The sequence below is a fragment of the Condylostylus longicornis genome, unplaced genomic scaffold, assembly GCF_029603195.1.
Source record: "Condylostylus longicornis isolate FDR11 unplaced genomic scaffold, ASM2960319v2 ptg000040l, whole genome shotgun sequence".
Lineage (NCBI taxonomy): Eukaryota > Metazoa > Arthropoda > Insecta > Diptera > Dolichopodidae > Condylostylus > Condylostylus longicornis.
Window position 1 is genome coordinate 6,295,410 of NW_026578009.1, and position 20,058 is coordinate 6,315,467.

General features: G+C 28.1%; 3 protein-coding genes across 6 annotated transcripts; 2 read left to right on the forward strand and 1 right to left on the reverse strand.

Moving 5' to 3' along the window:
- The first annotated feature begins 896 nt into the window (after positions 1 to 896).
- On the forward strand, positions 897 to 4,751 carry LOC129609884 (serine/threonine-protein phosphatase 2B catalytic subunit 2-like). Of its 4 annotated transcripts, none has more exons than XM_055522085.1 (3): positions 897 to 1,151; positions 1,677 to 1,765; positions 2,895 to 4,751. In XM_055522085.1, the coding sequence occupies exon 3, from the start codon at positions 2,935 to 2,937 to the stop codon at positions 4,540 to 4,542; it is 1,608 nt and encodes a 535-aa protein (XP_055378060.1). In that variant the 5' UTR covers positions 897 to 1,151; positions 1,677 to 1,765; positions 2,895 to 2,934; the 3' UTR covers positions 4,543 to 4,751. The 4 variants fall into 4 exon arrangements, with proteins under 4 accessions (XP_055378060.1, XP_055378061.1, XP_055378062.1 ...); XM_055522084.1 differs by lacking the exon at positions 897 to 1,151 and adding an exon at positions 1,198 to 1,438; XM_055522086.1 differs by lacking the exon at positions 1,677 to 1,765.
- Positions 4,752 to 4,760: 9 nt separating this feature from the next.
- Positions 4,761 to 6,807, reverse strand: LOC129609885 (src substrate cortactin). The gene is made up of 2 exons (XM_055522088.1): positions 5,162 to 6,807; positions 4,761 to 5,103 (listed from the first exon to the last, which is right to left on the reverse strand). The coding sequence occupies exons 1-2, from the start codon at positions 6,524 to 6,526 to the stop codon at positions 5,011 to 5,013; spliced, it is 1,458 nt and encodes a 485-aa protein (XP_055378063.1). The 5' UTR covers positions 6,527 to 6,807; the 3' UTR covers positions 4,761 to 5,010.
- A 990-nt stretch (positions 6,808 to 7,797) lies between these two features.
- On the forward strand, positions 7,798 to 19,821 carry LOC129609883 (TATA-binding protein-associated factor 172). The gene is made up of 14 exons (XM_055522083.1): positions 7,798 to 8,132; positions 13,030 to 13,101; positions 13,260 to 13,501; positions 13,561 to 13,877; positions 13,935 to 14,196; positions 14,259 to 14,455; positions 14,544 to 15,088; positions 15,151 to 16,071; positions 16,173 to 16,665; positions 16,773 to 17,282; positions 17,361 to 17,574; positions 17,631 to 18,885; positions 18,943 to 19,183; positions 19,252 to 19,821. Exons 2-14 carry the CDS (start codon positions 13,091 to 13,093, stop codon positions 19,714 to 19,716), a joined length of 5,673 nt encoding a protein of 1,890 aa, XP_055378058.1. The 5' UTR covers positions 7,798 to 8,132; positions 13,030 to 13,090; the 3' UTR covers positions 19,717 to 19,821.
- Positions 19,822 to 20,058: the final 237 nt, after the last annotated feature.

Consider the following 20,058-nt stretch of genomic DNA (forward strand, 5'->3'; position numbering starts at 1 on the left):
TGGGTAAGCAATAAAATCTTTGCAAAAACGAATAAATGTAAGATCAATATACATACTTACATATTATACATATTTTAATTGGAAATTAAACTCAATTTAAATAAAGTATGTCGATAATACTTGGATCCGGGAAGCTTGAAGCACCTTGTTTAGTTCAAAAATTTTTTTAATAAATTATATGTGGAATGTATACCACCAAATGAAATATGTGTTTCAAAATGAGCTTCATTATCGTTACGTTATGTTATATCGACTTACATAAGTTACTCATTTTATAAACTACGCATTTTCTTATTGAACTGCATCCAGTATTAAAGAATTGTAGGGTAAGGTTGAACATTCAGATTGAAAAAAAGATTTTAACAGATACCGTCTTGAATTGAAGTATATCAAATACTATATAAAAAATATTTTCAAAAATATTTGTTTTTAATCTAAAAATTTAAATTACAGTTTTAAATAAAGACAAAAATTATTTTTAGTTCATCATGACAGTTTTATTTAAAAAAGGTATATTGAAATAGGAGAAAAAACGCAATAATTGTGAAACAGAATCAAAGTTAATAACGGAAAACGACAAGGCGGATTTCCGTTATTAATCCAGAACAATAAAACGGCAAAAGGAACTTTTCAGTATTTTGCATATTATTATAATGTAATACACACATGAAAACAGATTATGTCAAAACGGTATAACTCATAGAGAATTATTCTAGTCTATTTATGCGATATTTGTATTTTATATCAATTTTGGTGTTTATAAGCAATACTTTTGTTTACTATTGGATTTTTTTGCCGTAAGAGACCGCTTCTATCATCTTCTTGTTACAATGCGCTACCTAGCGCAAACTCATTGTTTTAAAATAATTTAATTGGTTTTTGTTTACAAGTGTTGCCTGATACAAAGAGGTAATCAGTTGTAGTCTAAATCAAGAAAAGTTTAAAATAGTAGTACCTACAGATAATACAAGTATATTTATGTGTACATAATACATACTAATTAAATAGAAAAAAAAATTCCGTAGTGGTGAAAATATAGAAAAATAAATTGAACACATATTAAGAATACAAATTGGAAACTTTTAGCATTTAAATATTAATTAGAACTAATATAAGAAAACACAAATCGTTTTTATGAAATAAAAAAAAAGGTATATAGAAAAACAAAAAGATACAAAAAAGTAAATTCAACTATAGATATATACATACATATCTATAAACTTATTACATGTACAAAGCTAAAAAGAAAAAATGTGTATACATATATGAATTTATAAAGTCATTAATTTTCTAATTTTCAAAAAAAAAAAAAGTATAAGTTTTAACAAATTTAGAGTTTTATTAATAGACCAATTTTAAATGAAACTTTTTACTTGAAATAATCCGAACCACAAAAAATTATATTACAGTAAGGTCTACGTCGCGCGAAATTTAAAGGGTGAGAATTAAATGGTCATCAGAAAGTTCACAAAACAATTTTGCATACATTTTTTTTAACAATAGAATTTAAGTACCTATACTTATTACACAAATTAGAAATTTTACAATTTGTATTTTAATCAAATTTAAAACAGATTTTGTTTCTAAAGTGTTTTAATAATCATAGCTCAATTAAATAAATGAAAATTTTGCTGTTAAAAATTATATTTCAATATGCCATTAAAAAATCGTTTTAGGTCGTGAAAATACTGCTGAATGCGCAGCAACTCTTGACCAGCAAAAATATATGAAAATAGACCTCTAATAAGAAAATTTACTTTATGAGGTACTAAACTTTATCCCATAAATTTCTTATAAATATATAAATATGTAATGAGCATTTTTAAATTATAATCAATTCATATTTGTACATTTTTGTATTATTTTTTTTTACTTTATTTTTTGTGTAAAAAGCTTTTGTCGTTGAAAATTGATTTAAAATAAAAATAAATATGTATATTCTAGTGAGGTAAAATTGATGTGCATGATATCATAATATGCTTAACTTTAGTTTGTTTTTGGATTATTGTTGAAACATAAATTTTTTCAGCCTATGTTTTTAAATTAATAATTAGTTTAAGAACATTTGAAATAGATCATTTCTGTACCTACCTACTCAAATTTTTATTGGAAGTTTTTGTAATACATTTGTATTTTAAAATACAAAAAATTTGATTAAGTGGATGCCTACGTTAAAAATCTGCAGAAAAAACAAAAGTTATTGGTTTTTAAAACAAAATTTTAACACAAAAAAAATATCCCGTACATCTTTTTAAGTATAAAAATTATATACATACCTATAATTATGTACAGTTTATTATAACTGGTAGGCAAAATTAAAAATGAAATAACTAAGCTGCACTAAAAATTTATATTAAGCTGATAAAATAATTGATATTTCGAAATTTTAAATAAAAATTAAAAAAAAAAAATAAAACAAAAGTGGTCATCAACATATCTACTTAACCTATTTATAAAAATTTCTACACAATTAGGTATATGTGTATACCTACTAATATATCACTTATTTTATATGTAGCTTCATATATACTAACATACGTACATGCATAAATATATAAAGATTTTCATACTTAATTAGCTAAAAATTAATTTTTTTCTTAGTTAATGATGTAGAATTTTAATAATTTATAGATATACAAAGCAATTCTATCAGTATATTCATAAATTATACAAATATTCACATATATGCTGTTATACTTACATACATACATGGAAATAAAAATTTAATTAGAATAACTTAATCAAAAAAGTATGGACATGTACTGTGTTTTAACACTAAATATCCATACATTTGTATTTTATTTATTAGTTAATTTTTTTATTATCACAATATTATATAATATAATGCTAAATATCAACTTTTAAAAAATAAATTTTTTTTTATATCCCTTCAGCGTTTAACAATCTGAGTGATAAAACACAAGCATAAATAAAATGTCTTCATCAAATCAAACTGGTACAGGAACCCAAAGTGGCAGTACGGGCACCACACCATCACAAAATCAAAGCAATACAACACAATCACAGCATCAAACATCACAACAGCGACAAAGTTTAAAATCAACTACAGATCGTGTCATAGACAGTGTTCCTTTTCCACCAAGTCATAAATTGACAGTAGCGGAAGTTTTTGATGCTCGCACTGGTAAACCAAATACTGACGTACTTAAACAGCATTTTATTCTTGAAGGAAGGATTGAAGAAACTCCTGCTTTGAGAATAATACAAGAAGGTGCAGCGCTTCTCAAATCTGAAAAAACTATGATAGATATTGAAGCACCAGTAACCGTTTGTGGCGACATTCACGGGCAATTTTATGACTTAATGAAATTATTTGAAGTCGGAGGTCCGCCTTCATCAACAAAATATTTGTTTTTGGGTGATTATGTGGATCGGGGCTATTTTAGCATTGAGTGCGTTCTTTATTTATGGGCATTAAAATTATGTTATCCAAATACATTGTTCTTGTTACGTGGTAATCATGAATGCCGGCATTTAACTGAATATTTTACTTTCAAACAAGAATGTAAGATCAAGTATTCCGAAAGAGTTTATGATGCATGTATGGAAGCATTTGATTGCTTACCTTTGGCTGCTCTTATGAATCAACAATTTCTGTGCGTTCATGGTGGTCTGTCACCAGAAATACATGAACTAGATGATATTAGAAGGCTTGACAGATTCAAAGAGCCCCCCGCATTTGGACCAATGTGCGATTTGCTATGGTCAGATCCTCTAGAAGATTTTGGAAACGAAAAGAATACAGATTTTTATTCCCACAATTCAGTTCGAGGCTGCTCATACTTTTATAGTTATGCTGCCTGTTGTGATTTCTTACAAAATAATAATTTACTATCGATTATAAGAGCCCATGAGGCGCAGGACGCCGGTTATCGAATGTACAGAAAAAGTCAAACAACAGGATTTCCGTCTTTAATAACAATATTTTCAGCCCCGAACTATTTGGATGTATACAATAACAAAGCTGCTGTACTTAAGTATGAAAATAATGTGATGAATATCAGACAATTTAATTGTTCACCTCATCCATATTGGTTACCGAACTTTATGGATGTGTTTACATGGTCTTTGCCATTTGTCGGTGAAAAGGTAACAGAAATGTTAGTCAATGTATTAAATATCTGTTCTGACGACGAGCTTATGACAGAAGGTGATGATACGTTAGAAGAAGCTAATTTACGTAAAGAAGTTATTCGCAATAAGATTCGAGCTATTGGAAAAATGGCACTTGTATTTTCTGTGTTAAGAGAAGAATCCGAGTCGGTTTTACAATTGAAAGGTCTTACACCTACAGGAGCACTACCATTAGGTGCTCTATCTGGTGGAAAAACTTCTCTAAGAAATGCATTACAAGGGTTTTCACCAAATCACAAAATCGCATCATTTGCTGAAGCAAAAGGCTTAGATGCCATTAACGAAAGGATGCCACCTCGTAAGGACGCACCTCCTACGCCCAGTGATGATCAGAAACCAAATTCAACCGTTTCTGTCAACGATAATCGAAATAATCATACAAATTAAATATTCCCGATTTAGCAAAATTCAACTTAATAAAGAAAAGAAATCGAATATTAAAATCAGCGCAAAACTGGTGGGTTATTTTATCTCTCTTAATTTTTAAGGCCAAATTCGATAAATATAAATTTTAAGTAAAAAAGTCATAATGAAAAATTCTATCTAAAAATGTACGGCTTGAAATTGAATAAAATCAGCATGTAAAACAAACCCAATCACATTTTGTTTTATTTATTTTATAATTTCGATTTATTAACAAGTAAATAAAATAATCGTAGAAAATACAAAAATTAACACTGATACGTAAGTCACAACATATTAAAATATTTAATAGACAATACAGATGTACTTAAATTATCAAAATGTTTTACAAATTAAAAAAATGTATAAAAAATGCATGAAATTTTTAATTATAATAGGTTTAACTTCTATTCTAACGTTTTGTTTATTGACATTCGAAAATATGTTAATTTTTTACGTTTGCTGTTGTTCTACTAATTGTACATAGTTAGCAGGAAAGAGCCCATAACGATTTTTGCAAAGACCGCGCCACCATCCTTCATCAATCTAAAATTAATATAAAATTTTTCAATACCTTAATTAACTTTGTTTCATAATTAATTACCATTTCAATATGTGTGACAACATCATCGGGATCAAACGTGATTTCATCATCAGCTGCTGCTTGATAATCATACAATGCAATCGCTTTTATGCCTGTATCTTCAATGAACGAAGCTAAGTCTTCTTGATTTCCATATATAGGCTCTTCAGGTAAAGTTACATCGTTTTGAGCGACTTCATTCTCTACAACATTTGGATCTGAGAGTTGATTTGATAGTTCTCCTTGACTATACTCAGCCGGTGGTTTTAAGACCTGGTTCGATCCCCAGTCATTTGATTCAGCAACCTCCTCAGTCAAATCAACAATTTCGTTGTCTTTTTTTGTAGGAATTAAATCGGGTTGGACAGAAATTTTCGGTTCATCTTTTGGCAATTGTATCGGTTCCTTTCTTTGAGCTTGTTGAATTTTTTCAATTTCAGGAGATTGAATTTTATTGAATGCATTAATGGCATTTCCAATACTTTCTGCTCTTCCCGTGTCAATAGGTCCGGTTTTCCGATTGATCTCTAATGTTTCCTTTTTACCCACAGTTTCAATATCTTCCCGTTGAGATGCCTGTTCACGGTCAAACTTATCTTTTTCTTCTCTCAGACGCTTCTGTTCTTCAGCTTTTCTCTTAATTTCCTCTTCTGAGCTCTTAGCTAAATTTTCAAACTTAGCACGTAAGTTAGAAGGTTTCGCACCCCCTATATCGGGTTTAACTTTTGTATAGTTAGTACCAATTTTATCTTTTGTCTCTCCAAAACCTACAGCTGACTTATCCATTCTGTCACTTTGAACTCCAAATTTTCCACCAAAACCAACCTTATGATCAACTTGGCTTTCATGTTTTTGGACAGCTTCGTTGTAATCCCAACCAACGGCAGATTTATCTACACGATCACTGTCAACCCCAAATTTTCCTCCAAAACCTTTCGAATAATCCTTTTGGGAATCATGTTTTTCAACTTTCTCTATGTGATCCCAACCAACAGCCGACTTATCAACTCTATCTTTTTGAACACCAAATTTTCCACCAAAACCTTTTGAATAGTCCTTTTGAGAGTCATGTTTTTCAACTTTTTCTATGTGATCCCATCCTACAGCTGATTTATCAACTCTATCTTTCTGTACACCAAATTTGCCACCATATCCAAATTGAACATTAATTTCTTCAGCCTGTTTTTTCTTTTTGTCAGCATCTGCCTTTTCAGTCTCTTCAATTAATTGATGCATATCAATTGCTCCGGCAGTTCGCCCCCCTTTGTTTCCCCATCGTTGTTCTTCTTCGCTCACATCATTTACATAATTTGGATCTGTTTCCCAATCATCATCATCATTATCAGGTTGAATATTAACATTTTTACCGGCGGTTGCTTTCCACATTTTAGATATTATCTATTGAATATCGTTCCAGATTTTTATGGTTGACAATTTTTGCTCATATCTTATCTGATGGAATAGTGAGGAAATGTTTTAACAAATAATTTTTATTTCCTCAATGGCTTTTTTTAATCGATAAATTTATTCTCAAATATAGTCTCCCAAATTTGATTACCCCTTATCCTTACAAATTTTTTATAGCTAATTTACAATTTTTTTCCAATTGGAAAAAATCACAATATTAAATATGACTAAGAGAAAATTACTAATGTTAAATATGTGAAATTGATAACTGACATTTGATAATAATGACATTGAATTCAAAAGGAATACCAATTACCCATACCACAAAATTGTGGTGCCAACTTAAAACACTAAATCAATTTTTATATATTGTAATAGACCATATGTATAAACCATAAACTGTCAATACAAAAAATATTTTCTACTTAAAGTGAAAACAGAACTCATATAGAATACACATATTTAACTGCGAAATTACTACCACGAATTTCAACGCCGGCGCTGAAATACACTTGATTTATATTTTACCGCTGTCGGTTTTTTTGACATTATCTTTTTCAATGCGTGTGTGACATTATATGCAAAATATTGTACTGTTGATTTTGACGTTTCGCTTTCATTCTGAGTTAACAACGAAAATCGCCCGCTTTGCCGCTTTGGTTCTGTTTTTCCAGGTAAATTGATAATCAGGTCACCTGATATTCATCCCATTGTTACATCCTTCTAAAATATTTCAGTGCTAGCTAGATAAACTGTTTTTGTAACAAAATGAATTAATTAAAACAAGGAGAAAAACTAGAACAGATTGAAATTGAGCTCGACAGATTTGTCTTTTCGCTAACTAGATAAACTGTAATTGTAATAAAATGAATTAATTAAAACAAGGAGAAAAACTAGAATAAAACTAGAATAGATTGAAATTGAGCTCGACACATTTGTCTTTTCGCTTAAACGAATATCTGGAACAGAAAATAAATTCTTTATATACATACTTCACTCTGTAGGAGATGCCTGAAAATAAATTGCACTTGAAGAAACAATATGTGAAAATATAATGTGTATTTAAAAGATCACAACAAAGAAAAGGTAAAAAAGGCAATAAAATATATAACGCAACTTATAACCAAGGATGATTTAATCAAAATTATTTGACACGTAATTGATTAAATTTTTGTTTACCGGGAAATGTCAAATTATGCACATAAATGACTGGTGTACTGGAGTCTCGTCATCCAGTATAAAAACAGAAAACGGTCGTGAAGGATGATGCCTGGGAATAAAAATAATTATAAAATTATAAATACAGTTCAGTGTTTCATAATATTCAATTATACAAAAAAAAGAAGAAAGGTAGAAATTGCATTACAAAATTAAAGCAAAAAGATTTCTAATTAAATGTGTGCAAAAAAAATTGTGATCTTGTGAAGTAACAAAAAAGCAGAAAACGCGTTATTGAGAAAGAAAATATACGTATGTATGTACGTATAAAGTTGTTGCAGTGATTAAATGTGTCTGATAATTTAAAAATATGGAGGATTAAAGTAATAATTGATAAACTATAGAAAATAAAAACTAACCAATTTCTGTAAGTATTTTCTTTTAATTACAAATTAATTTTAGAAAAAAAATAAAAGTCTTAAAATGTTTTATTTATTTTTCTATGGTCTGCCACATAGCAAACTGAAAGTTTTTTTTTTACATAAAAGAGAAAAAATGTAGAACGAAATTTTTATAAATGAGTTTAAAATTTTTTATTGAATAGAAATGTAAAAAAAAAGAAAAATATTGAAAGAAAGGGATGGAATAATATGGTGGCAAGCAAATGGCTTGGTTTTTTATAATTTATAAAAAAAATTATTAAGATCTTTTTTTTTCATAAAAAATATTTTTTAAATTAATTTTTATATTTCATTTTTAGATTGAATTACAAAATCTTTTCTGATTTGCTATATTTCAAAATGAATTTGCCTTAGTGAATGCTCTTTCCAACTATGTACATATGTACATATGTATGTGCTATATAAAAATAGTTTTTCAGAACAAAAATAAGAAAGAAAAAAATGAAAGGAAAAAAAAATCGATGTTCTTTACAGTTTTTATTTTCATTGTTATTTTTTCCTTTTTGTTTTAAATCTAACAAATTAAATAATGTTTGTTCGTACAAACATATACCACAATTAGTTTATAATGAAAATATTAAATTAAGTATACAGAAAAGAAGAGTTCTATTAAATAATTATGTTAATAGAATTAAAAAATCAATACAAATCAAAACGTAAAAAATCTTTAATATATTTACATACCTACATATGTATCTACTTATTAAATTCTTATAATTATTATTTTGTTTTTGCAAGGAGACCAGGGAGGTAGATACCTACCTGCTTACAAATTAACCATTAATATACATACTAAATATTTTAACTAAAAGATACCTATACTAAGTAAACAAGAATTTCATTTTTTCTTTTTAGGACACAAAAGTTTTTATTGTTGAAATTGTGAATTGCAATCGTTTATTACAGAAATAGAAAAATTGCTCCAAAACTAAAAATATATTAGTAATTATTTCAGGAGTACGAGTATTTTATTGAGAAAGCTTTTTAAAATGAAGAGAAGAATTTTGTTTGTGTGTTATAAACTGAAAAAGCAATTGCTAAATATCTTACAAATGAATTAATAAAAATATATGGGAACATTTATATTTTTTATATTATATGTTCTACTTATGTATTATGTGTTGTTTTAAAATTTCTCAAATCAGACTAGGTAATATTTTTTTAGGCGTTTTAATTTTAAAATAAATAAGGATAGCAGAAACTAAACAATAGATAGCAATATAAACAAAAAATTTATTAAAATTATGAATTTGAAAAACTATCATTCGACTGTACACAATTTAGTTATAAATATATATTAGTATTAAGTTAAAAACATAGTATTAAGGTACCTACTATTACTAGCGTCTGTTTTACATTGTATTTAGTTAGGTATGTACCTACTATTATTAGCTCCTTAGGTATTATATATACTAAGGTATTTATATTTATGATATATATTAATTATGTATAATAATTATATACATTATAAATATTGTATATAGTTAATAAAAGTCTATTAGAAAGAGCAAATATTTTTCAGAGCTTACAATTACTTTTGATCTAGGAATATTTTCTTTTTGTAAATATAATAACAAATGTATGAATTTTGTTGAAATTTAGTTGAGTAATACGCTGTCTAAAACATGTAATAAAATCTTACATTTTCCAATTCGATTTTAAAAATAAACTTAATTTGATAACAGATCTTATTTTTTCAGGGAAATTTCAAAGATCTACCTTGATTGATCTATTATCTACCTACTTATACCAACATAAATTACTATAATTTCTACAATAGAAATATTAATTTTTACAGTGAAGGAACTTATCAATGTTTTGAATTATTTTAAAATACAATTAAAAATATAATTAAAATATAATTCAATAAGGGTGTATCTATCGGTGTCTTACAAGGCAATTTTAATTAAAAGAATCTTAGTGACTCTTTTTGATAATTAAAAATATCTATAAAAAATTCTATTTAATAAAATATTTTTATTTTTATCTGATTGGATATTAGGATAAAGACACAAGAAAAAAATTACATTTTTTATACACATATAAATATTTTGTTAAGTAGGTAGGTACATATATAGATTTATAATTAAATGTGGAAATTGAAAATAGTCTCTTGGTGTATTATTAATAATCGAATACATAGATTTAATGAAATAGATTAAAAAAAAATGATAAAATGACAATTGATCTTATTGACAGATGTATATTAAAAGCTTTTTGCTTGAACCTACAAATATATATATATATATATATATACGTATGTACATACCTGCATATTCCATGTGTATTAAAATTTCATAAAATGTCACCGCCGGATACGCCACGTTTTTTATTATTACTGATCTTAGCACAATTTAAAAGTCATGTGCACATCAATATAATTAATTGTATTTATAGAATTAGTCACATAAAAGATGTAGGCTTTTGCAATATATGTAAAAGAATGCTACATAAATACATTAAAAAAAATAAGGAAATTATTATTAAGTTAAAAACCCAAAATTAGCTATGCATAATATGAAACTTTTTGAGAGTATCCTTATTTACATATGGATATGTATATAACCGGCTACTTTTAAAAATTTCTTGTATAATCATTCATACATTATAATGTATGCTTTTCCTTTAAGAAAGCCTACATTATGTGTTACTACGTTGGAATTCAAATTCTCTTTCAATACTGATAATGATTTAATTATCCTGTGACAATAATTATATATTGTGATATATTTGTGTTTTAAAATTATTTATGGTTCTTATATTGTATCCTTATAATATTGAAACAAGTATAACTATTTGTAAGATTCATAGTATGAAATAGAAGTTGGCTAGGAATTTAACGATATTGAAAATTTCTGACTGGGCAAATAGTTTAAATAATCAAACCGGAGAAAATGGGTGTTTAACAATTTGATTTTGGGATCTTTGATTAAAACGTTAATCTATAAAAACGATCAAATATTTTATATATGAGCATTTTATTGCAAAATAATTTGAACCTTAAAATAACTTAATATTTTTTTTTATCAGCAGATGTTTGAAATTAATTTAACAATGTACGTCATTCATGAATAATAACGTACGTGACTGTTGAATAAAATTTCTAATTTGAAATAATTTAATTATAATTAATGCTAATTTACTCTATGTAATTATGTTCTTATGTATTATCGTGTAATTATTTACATACATTTTTTTAATTTCTTACATCACCACACTAAATACTGCTAACTTTTTTTTCACAAATTGTACGAATATCATAATAATTGATATTGGTAGATTGGTAAATGAGACCAACATTTGGCAATATTTTGTAGCAATTTTTACAATTTTAAATAAACGTTAAAGAAATAATTTATTAAGAGACATTTTAATTATATGGGTATAAACCCATAAGGTAGGAAATTGGTGTTCTTAAACTAAAATATTATTTTTTTAAGCCGAACGAATATGACTGTGTATATTAATGGCACATAAAGAAGCACATATTTATGTTTTTTTTTTTGGATTTATTTATTAACACAATTCTGTCAATAAATATAAATACAAACATATATATATATATATCTGTTTCCATAGAACAAAAAGAAAAAATTTAATTCTATGAAAAAAATTAAAGTTTTAAGCTTTAAATTTATAAAAAACTTAAATGTTGTTGGTAGAGCGTCCGCCTAGAAAGCGGTAGGTCACTGGTTCGAGTCCAGTTCGAGGAGAAAAATTTTTTTAATGAATTTTTCTGCCTTTAACTCGTTTCTTTGATTACGTCATCCATCTGTTCTGCAGTTGCATGAAGAAATTTCCATTAAGATTAATTAGTAGTGTAATAAGCACATTCTTATTAATTCCGCAACTATAATGTTGTATTAGTAAAATTCATAATTTAAATGTTGTTTTTATTCCACATGGAAAACCCCTTCACACGTTATTAAAATTCACATATACATTTAGTTATACATGTATTTTTATTAATTTGATAATTAGACCTTGCACATCTTTATCACTGTAGAACAAAATTTTGTATAAAAAGGGAATTAATAATTTTTTCAAAATACTATAGGTATAAAATATGTATGTGTTATTAGATATATTTTTTTTAATAAAAATAAAAAACGCTTACATATTTGTTGTAATTCTTCTTGAAATTTTCTTTACTTCCATTTTGTGCAACCTAAAATAACAAGAACCCAAAAAGTAATGCAATGTTTATTGTTTCAAATTTTAATGTAAGTTGAGTATTACAAAAAAGTTTTCTTAATACCTAGTTCCATTACTCTAATCCAGTTTTTAACACTATTTTATCCTTTATGTACCATTTACAGTACATAAAGGAAAAATTGGTATTTAAAATTGGATTTCAAAATTTAAAGTCCTAAAAATACTTTAAAAAGGCAGATGCTTTAATTCAAGGTCCTTGCTTATTAAGTTAATTTTTTTTTACCTAAATTAGAATTATTTTTATATTAGAAATACAAGCAAGAATAAATAGTACTATTCATGTTAATTACGATATTCAACAAACAAATGACACTGATCGTAGTTAAATCATTCCATAACATTTTCTATACACAAATCGTTAAATACAATAAACGATGTTTCTACATCACAAAAGAAATAAGTATCAAATTCAAGATATTAAAAATAACTTATTAATTAGTTTTTATAAAATTAGCTTTACGCCTGTGTACAAAGAACGTGGATGTTATATTTAACAAATTTGATGCTCAACACCGATATTTGTACATTATTTGTATATGCATAAATATAGTTTTGTCTTTAATTTATTTATAATTTAAAAATAATATTTAATAGATCATTGAGTCACAAAAAAATAATAAATAAATTTTTCTTTTTATATATTTTCAGATGAATTAAGGTTCAATTTTTTTTATTTTACGGATTTTTGTGGCTAAAACATCCTTCCATCATGACTTCTAGGTGAGAATGTATTAAATTATTTATTTGTTTATGGCCAGGATATAATACGTATATTAACCCATATATTTTGATATTTACTACTATTTTACTTTCTCTATAATAGTAAATAGAAACGTTTTTTTCTTAATATAATATTTATTTTTCCCGTATATTAACAGGTTAGATCGCTTATTTATATTACTTGAATCTGGGTCATCAGCAGTTACTCGACGAGCCGCCGCTAAACAAATTGGAGAAGTTCAGCATTTGTATCCACATGAACTGCATAATCTTTTAAATCGTTTAATTAATTATTTACATAGTCAAACATGGGAGACTCGAATAGCTGCAGCTCAAGCCATAGAAGCTGTATTAAATAATGTCCCACAATGGGATCCGATGCCATGTAAAATTAAAAATGGTAAACATTTTGTATAAGTATTAAATTTTACAAGTCATTATTTATATAATCTTTTGTAGAAGTTTCTGATAGCAATAATACCGATACAATCTCTACAGAATCATCTAATTTATTATCTTTTAAAAATTTTAATTTATCAGAAGTACTTCAAAAAGGTAAACGTTTAATGGGTTCTGAAGGCTTGGAATTTGACAATTTTGATGATTCTTCTGATTCATCAAATAACTCAAATGATCGTTTAATACGTCAAAGAGCTTTATTAAATGAAAAATTAGGTATTACTCAGGCTAGCAAATTAGGAATAGCAATTAATGAAATGATTAGTGATGAAGATATGAATATTGGTGTTTCTTCTTATAACATAAACGATCAAAAAGTGTGTATCAAGTATTTGAAATAAAATTGTATGTTTTTTGTATTTTGTATGTTTTAGGTTCCAGTACAAGATATTCTCAAAATGAAGTTAGATACAGATACAAATTTTGCTAACAACAATAATCCAAGTGGAAATATGAGTTGTAGAGAAATCAATCGAGCTCGTCGAAAGGCCCGTCAAGGTGTAATCGGTACAAGTTTAAGCCGAAGTAATTCTACAAATTCTAATAACAATGGAAGTAACTCAACTTCGTTAGATGAACCTGAAAGAAAAAAGCCTAAGCTTGATGATAAATTTGAAGTTTTTTATGATTTAAATGGTTAATAATCTTGTTTTAAATTAATTTTTATTGCTTCTTCAATGGTTATTTTCTCATTTTAGAACCAGTTCCTGATGCAACCGGTTCTTGGAATGGATATGCAAATAGTTGGCCTTTAGAACAATTTTGTAAACGTCTTTATTTAGATCTATTTAATCCCCGTTGGGAAATACGGCATGGCTCTGCGACAGCTTTGCGCGAACTTCTAAACTCACATTCAGCTGGAGCTGGTAAAAGTGTATTTATGACTGAAGAAGAGGTAAATAGAAAAATTCAAGATTTTAAAAATCAAATAAAACTTGAACTTATTAAAGATTAATATTACATTAATTGATTTTTTATTGTAGATGGAAACTAATCACAATTATTGGCTCGAAGATGCAACATTACGGCTTCTATGTGTTCTTTCCTTGGATCGTTTTGGTGACTTTGTATCCGATCAAGTGGTTGCTCCCGTACGAGAAACCAGTGCTCAAGTTCTTGGGACCGTTCTTAAGGAGATGCCAAAAGAAAAAGTTCGTGAAGTTGTAACTATTTTATTAGCTCTCACAAAACAAACCGAATGGGAGGTTCGACATGGGGGTCTTCTTGGATTAAAATATTTACTTGTTGTTCGAGAAGATTTACTACCAAGCTTTTTGCCCTTAATTATAAATGACGTTTTGATGGGTTTACTGGATGAAGTTGATGATGTAGGTGCAGTAGCGGCATCAACATTGATACCAGTGGCTTCTTGGCTTCCCAAATTACTAAACGAACAGCAGGTATCAAATATTGTGGAAATGTTATGGAATTTGTTGCTTAATCAAGATGAACTAACATCTGCCTGTAATAGTTTTATGGGATTACTAGCCGCAATATTATCTCTACCAGACGCATCCAATTGGATTAAGTCAGTATCATTTAGACCTTATAATTACTTTTCTTGTTTGATTAATTAATGTTTTGTTTTAGAATGGAGCCATTGTCAATTTTAATACCACGTTTGTGGCCATTCTTAAGCCATAGTACCAGTTCTGTAAGACGTTCTACCTTGCAAACACTTAAAACTTTAACAGATGAAAATCGAATTAGTAACGGTGGGAATATGGAGTTAGAAAGTTTAGACAATAAAAATGAAGCAATAAACAATAATTCTAATTCTATAAATTTGGGTGAAGAAAAACAAAAAATGCTAAATTTCGGAGTAAGCGAATGGAAGGCTCCCTTATTGCAAGAAGCTTTAAGACATATTTACCAAAGAGTTCTTGTTGAACCAAATAAAGATATTCAGGAAATAGCAATATATGTGTGGATGAATTTAATTAAAAACGCTGAGCTTTCTGCCTTATTACATGCGGCATGCCCTTATGTTTCTGCTTGGATTTGTTTAGCTATGCAACCAGCGCGCTTAGCTTTTGATCCTTCTCTTTTAATATTTGCCAATAAGAGTGCACCAGTAAATAATATAGGTCAATTAATGCGAAGCAAAAACCTAAGAGAAGATGATTTAGGAGGATCTTCAAATGTTCAACCAAAATTATTTTTGGGAGGAAATGAGGCTACACCACAAGAAATACGTGAAAAAAATCATGTTCGAGCACGAACTAACGCTGCAAAAATATTAGGTGCCCTTTCTAAATATCTAGTAAAACCTGCCCCAGGTATTGATTATACCAGTGGTGGTGAAAGCCCAATTAATTGTTATACCAAAGTTTTAATGGGCCACTTGGAATCTAGATCTTCTTTACAAAGACTGGTTTGCAGTTTAATTATATCTTTCTGGGCGGAGGAAGATCCACATATTTGTCCTGGACCAATTCAGTTGCAGGAAAAACTTAAATACTGTGTTATGGAATATATTTATTATGATGAAGTAGCTGTAGCATTCACTAGGTAAAAAATTAAGGACTAATAGCGAAAAAAATTATAAAATTTTTGAAAGTTTTTTACACAAATACAGATACCATAAGTATATTACATTATAATCTTTTCAGACTTCTTCAAGAATCCCATGATTTTATAGCAACCCTTAAGCAATATCAAATACCTGTCAATAATCTGGATCAAACGAAAGTATTAACTTTAGATCAAATAAATTCACTTGTTACGACCATGTCAGAAAATATTAAGGGAACATACAATTTAAAACCAAAAATTAGTGATATAATAGAAGAGCGTCGTAAAAGTTTGCAAAATTCGTTAAAGCAAACTAGTGCAGAACAAAATTCTTTAAATTTGAGCACACAAGCAGCTTTAGCTGGAGCAATAGTGTCTCTTAATTGTTTACCAGAAAAACTTAATCCAGTTGTGAAACCACTAATGGAGTCACTAAAACGTGAAGAATGTGAACTTTTGCAACAATTATCATCAATGTTTCTAGTTAAATTATTAGATCAAGTTAGCAGTCGTCTGCCAAGTCCAAATAACAAAATTGTAAACAATTTATGTGCTTTATTGAAAAGCGATCCGGATTATACGCCACAAATCGTAAGTGTCTTTTTTTTTTTCTAGACTATTAATATTTGAAAATTAAGAGAATGTTTTCGGAATTTGTTTCAACATAATTTAATACTTTACAACATAATTTTTTTTAGAAATTTCCTGAGGGGATTGTGTCTGAAAAGTATAATGATGATATTGAAAATCCTTTTTATGGTATTTTATCGCTATCAGCGCAACAGAAAACTGAACAAAATGGTATCATATCTCGTGGACCAGGAAGACCACCTATAAATGTTGATTTGTCACTTTCGGATATTCTTGGAATAGACGAACCCTACAAAAAGTTAAATCGAATTCAACGTATAGGAGCAAAATTCGCTTTGACTGAAATGTGTGAATATTTTGGAGAGACTCTGTTTGCAAAAATTCCTGCTCTTTCAACCATTGTTTTTACTACTATTGACAAGATTTTAGAAACTTCATCCTCGATGGATGAACTTCGAACTAATCCGTTAAATATTAATAAAGAACAAACTGGTGAATTAATGACGTCGCTACAAGTCATAGAGGTTATTTCACCCTATTTACATAAGAATTTGCATGAAAATATTTTTAAGTTATTACCTAAATTAGGAATTTTATTAACGCATCCATTAAAAGCAGTAAGTTCAAGAATCATATTTTGTTTTTTAATTGATGCATTTTCTTAATTTATTAATATTCTGCTGTTACTATTTTAGATAAGAAACATGGTTTCACGCTGCTTCGCAGCCTTTTCTACACTGAATGATTGCAAGTTAATGAATTTTATAATAGATAAAATTATACCTTTGTTAGAAACGGCTGAAAATATAATTTATCGACAAGGTGCAGCCGAAACCATTGATAGAGTCGTTGATAAACTGCAGTTTAAAATGGTTCCATATGTTGTACTTCTAGTCGTTCCATTATTAGGTAAATTTCTAATTTTTATCAAATAAATTTTTTATAAAATTTTCTCAATTGATTAGGTCGTATGAGCGATCTTGATGAATCTGTAAGACTGATGTCAACTCATTGTTTCGCTACATTAATACAATTAATGCCATTAGACAGTAATAAAAATTGTTCATTTTTAAATTCTACTGAGTTGGAAGCTCGAAAAATTCGTGATCGAGAATTTTTAGAATATTTATTTAAACCAAAAACAATTCCAGATTTTAAGGTTCCTGTGTCAATTAATGCTGAATTGCGAAGCTATCAACAAGCAGGCGTCAATTGGTTATGGTTTCTTAATAAATATAATTTACATGGTATTCTATGTGATGATATGGGTCTTGGTAAAACATTGCAGACAATATGCATTTTAGCAGGAGATCATTACGATAGAAAACAAAATAATTTAACAGAATTGCCTAGTATTGTTATTTGTCCACCTACATTAACAGGCCACTGGGTGTATGAAATACAAAAATTTTTACCCTCAAAGTTTCTTAATCCACTCCATTATGTCGGACTGCCAAATGAGAGAGAAAAACTTAGGCCAAAACTGAAAAAACATAATTTAATAGTAGCTTCCTATGATACAATTAGGAAAGATGTAGATTTCTTTTCAAAAATAAATTGGAATTATTGTGTTCTGGATGAAGGACATATAATTAAAAATGGTAAAACAAAAAGTTCTAAAGCAATAAAGCAACTTAAAGCTAACCATAGATTAATATTATCTGGTACCCCAATTCAAAATAATGTGTTAGAATTGTGGTCCTTGTTTGATTTTCTGATGCCTGGATTTTTGGGAACAGAAAAACAGTTTTTAGTCAAGTTTAGTCGACCTATTTTGGCTAGTAGAGATGCGAAAAGTTCTACTAAAGAACAAGAAAGTGGTGTTTTAGCTATGGAAGCTCTACATAGACAAGTGTTACCATTTTTATTAAGAAGAGTCAAAGAAGATGTTCTTAAGGATCTGCCACCAAAAATTACTCAAGACTTAATTTGCGAATTGAGTCCCCTACAAGAACGCCTTTATGAAGATTTTAGCAGAACTCACTTAAACTCAGAAATTAAAGATTGTATTGAGCACTTTAGCGAAACAGAATCCACCGAAAACTTAAACAAAAAGACGCATATATTCCAAGCTTTGCGCTATTTGCAAAATGTGTGCAATCATCCAAAATTAATATTAAATGAACATCATCCGGAATACCAAAAAATTTCAGAAGAATTGGCAAGAAATAAATCCTCTTTGGATGATATTGAACATTCAGCTAAATTACCGGCATTAAAGTAAAATTTTCTATCATTAAATAACTAAAAAAATTTTTTAATAAAATTTATTTTCAGACAACTTTTACTAGATTGTGGTATTGGAATTGAAAATGAAACTGTTAGTCAACATAGAGCTTTAATATTTTGTCAATTAAAAACTATGCTAGATATTGTAGAAAAAGATTTACTCAAAAAACATATGCCCACAGTATCATATTTGAGATTGGACGGCACAGTTCCAGCTTCTTCAAGACATGAAATAGTCACAAAATTTAACGGTGATCCAAGCATCGATGTATTGCTTTTAACAACACAAGTAAGTCATAAATTTAATAAATTTTTCAATACCACGAATTTCATACAATGTTCATTTTGCTTTGAAAGGTGGGAGGATTGGGTCTTAATTTAACTGGTGCTGATACTGTTATATTTGTCGAACATGATTGGAATCCCATGAAAGATTTACAAGCAATGGATCGTGCACATCGAATAGGACAAAAAAAAGTTGTTAACGTGTATAGATTAATTACTAGAAAATCTCTTGAAGAAAAAATTATGGGTTTACAAAAATTCAAAATTCTTACTGCAAATACAATTGTTGGAGCTGATAACGCGTCTTTAGAAACGATGGGCACTGATCAACTTTTAGATTTATTTAATTTACATGACGGGGAAAAACAAGAAAGAAGTACGCAAGCTAGTTCAAGCAACAGCAATGGTAATGGAATTGCTGGAAACAATGCAGTATCCATGAAAACAGTTATAGAAAATTTACCCGATTTATGGGAGGACAGACAATATGAGGAAGAATATGATTTAACACAATTTGTTAAATCACTTAAAAAATAAGCAATGCGTTTTTAATTTTTTTTTTCAACTTTTCCTATTTTTTCTTCTATTTATTTATGATTTTTTGAAAAGCATAACAATAAAAAAACGGAAATGAATTTGTTACTATATGTGTTTTATTTTTTCGTTTAGTTTTGTTTTATTTAATTTAAAGCATTTTATGGGGAATGAATTACATTTATACATAGGTATATTTTTCACCAAATACCTACATATATGCATTTGGTTATATAAGTAATGTAAATGTTACAAATGATCGTAAAACTAAGAAATAATCCCACATGGATAATGGCCAGCATTCAAGTTATCTGTTAATGCTTGTTACAACCTATCCTATTGGAA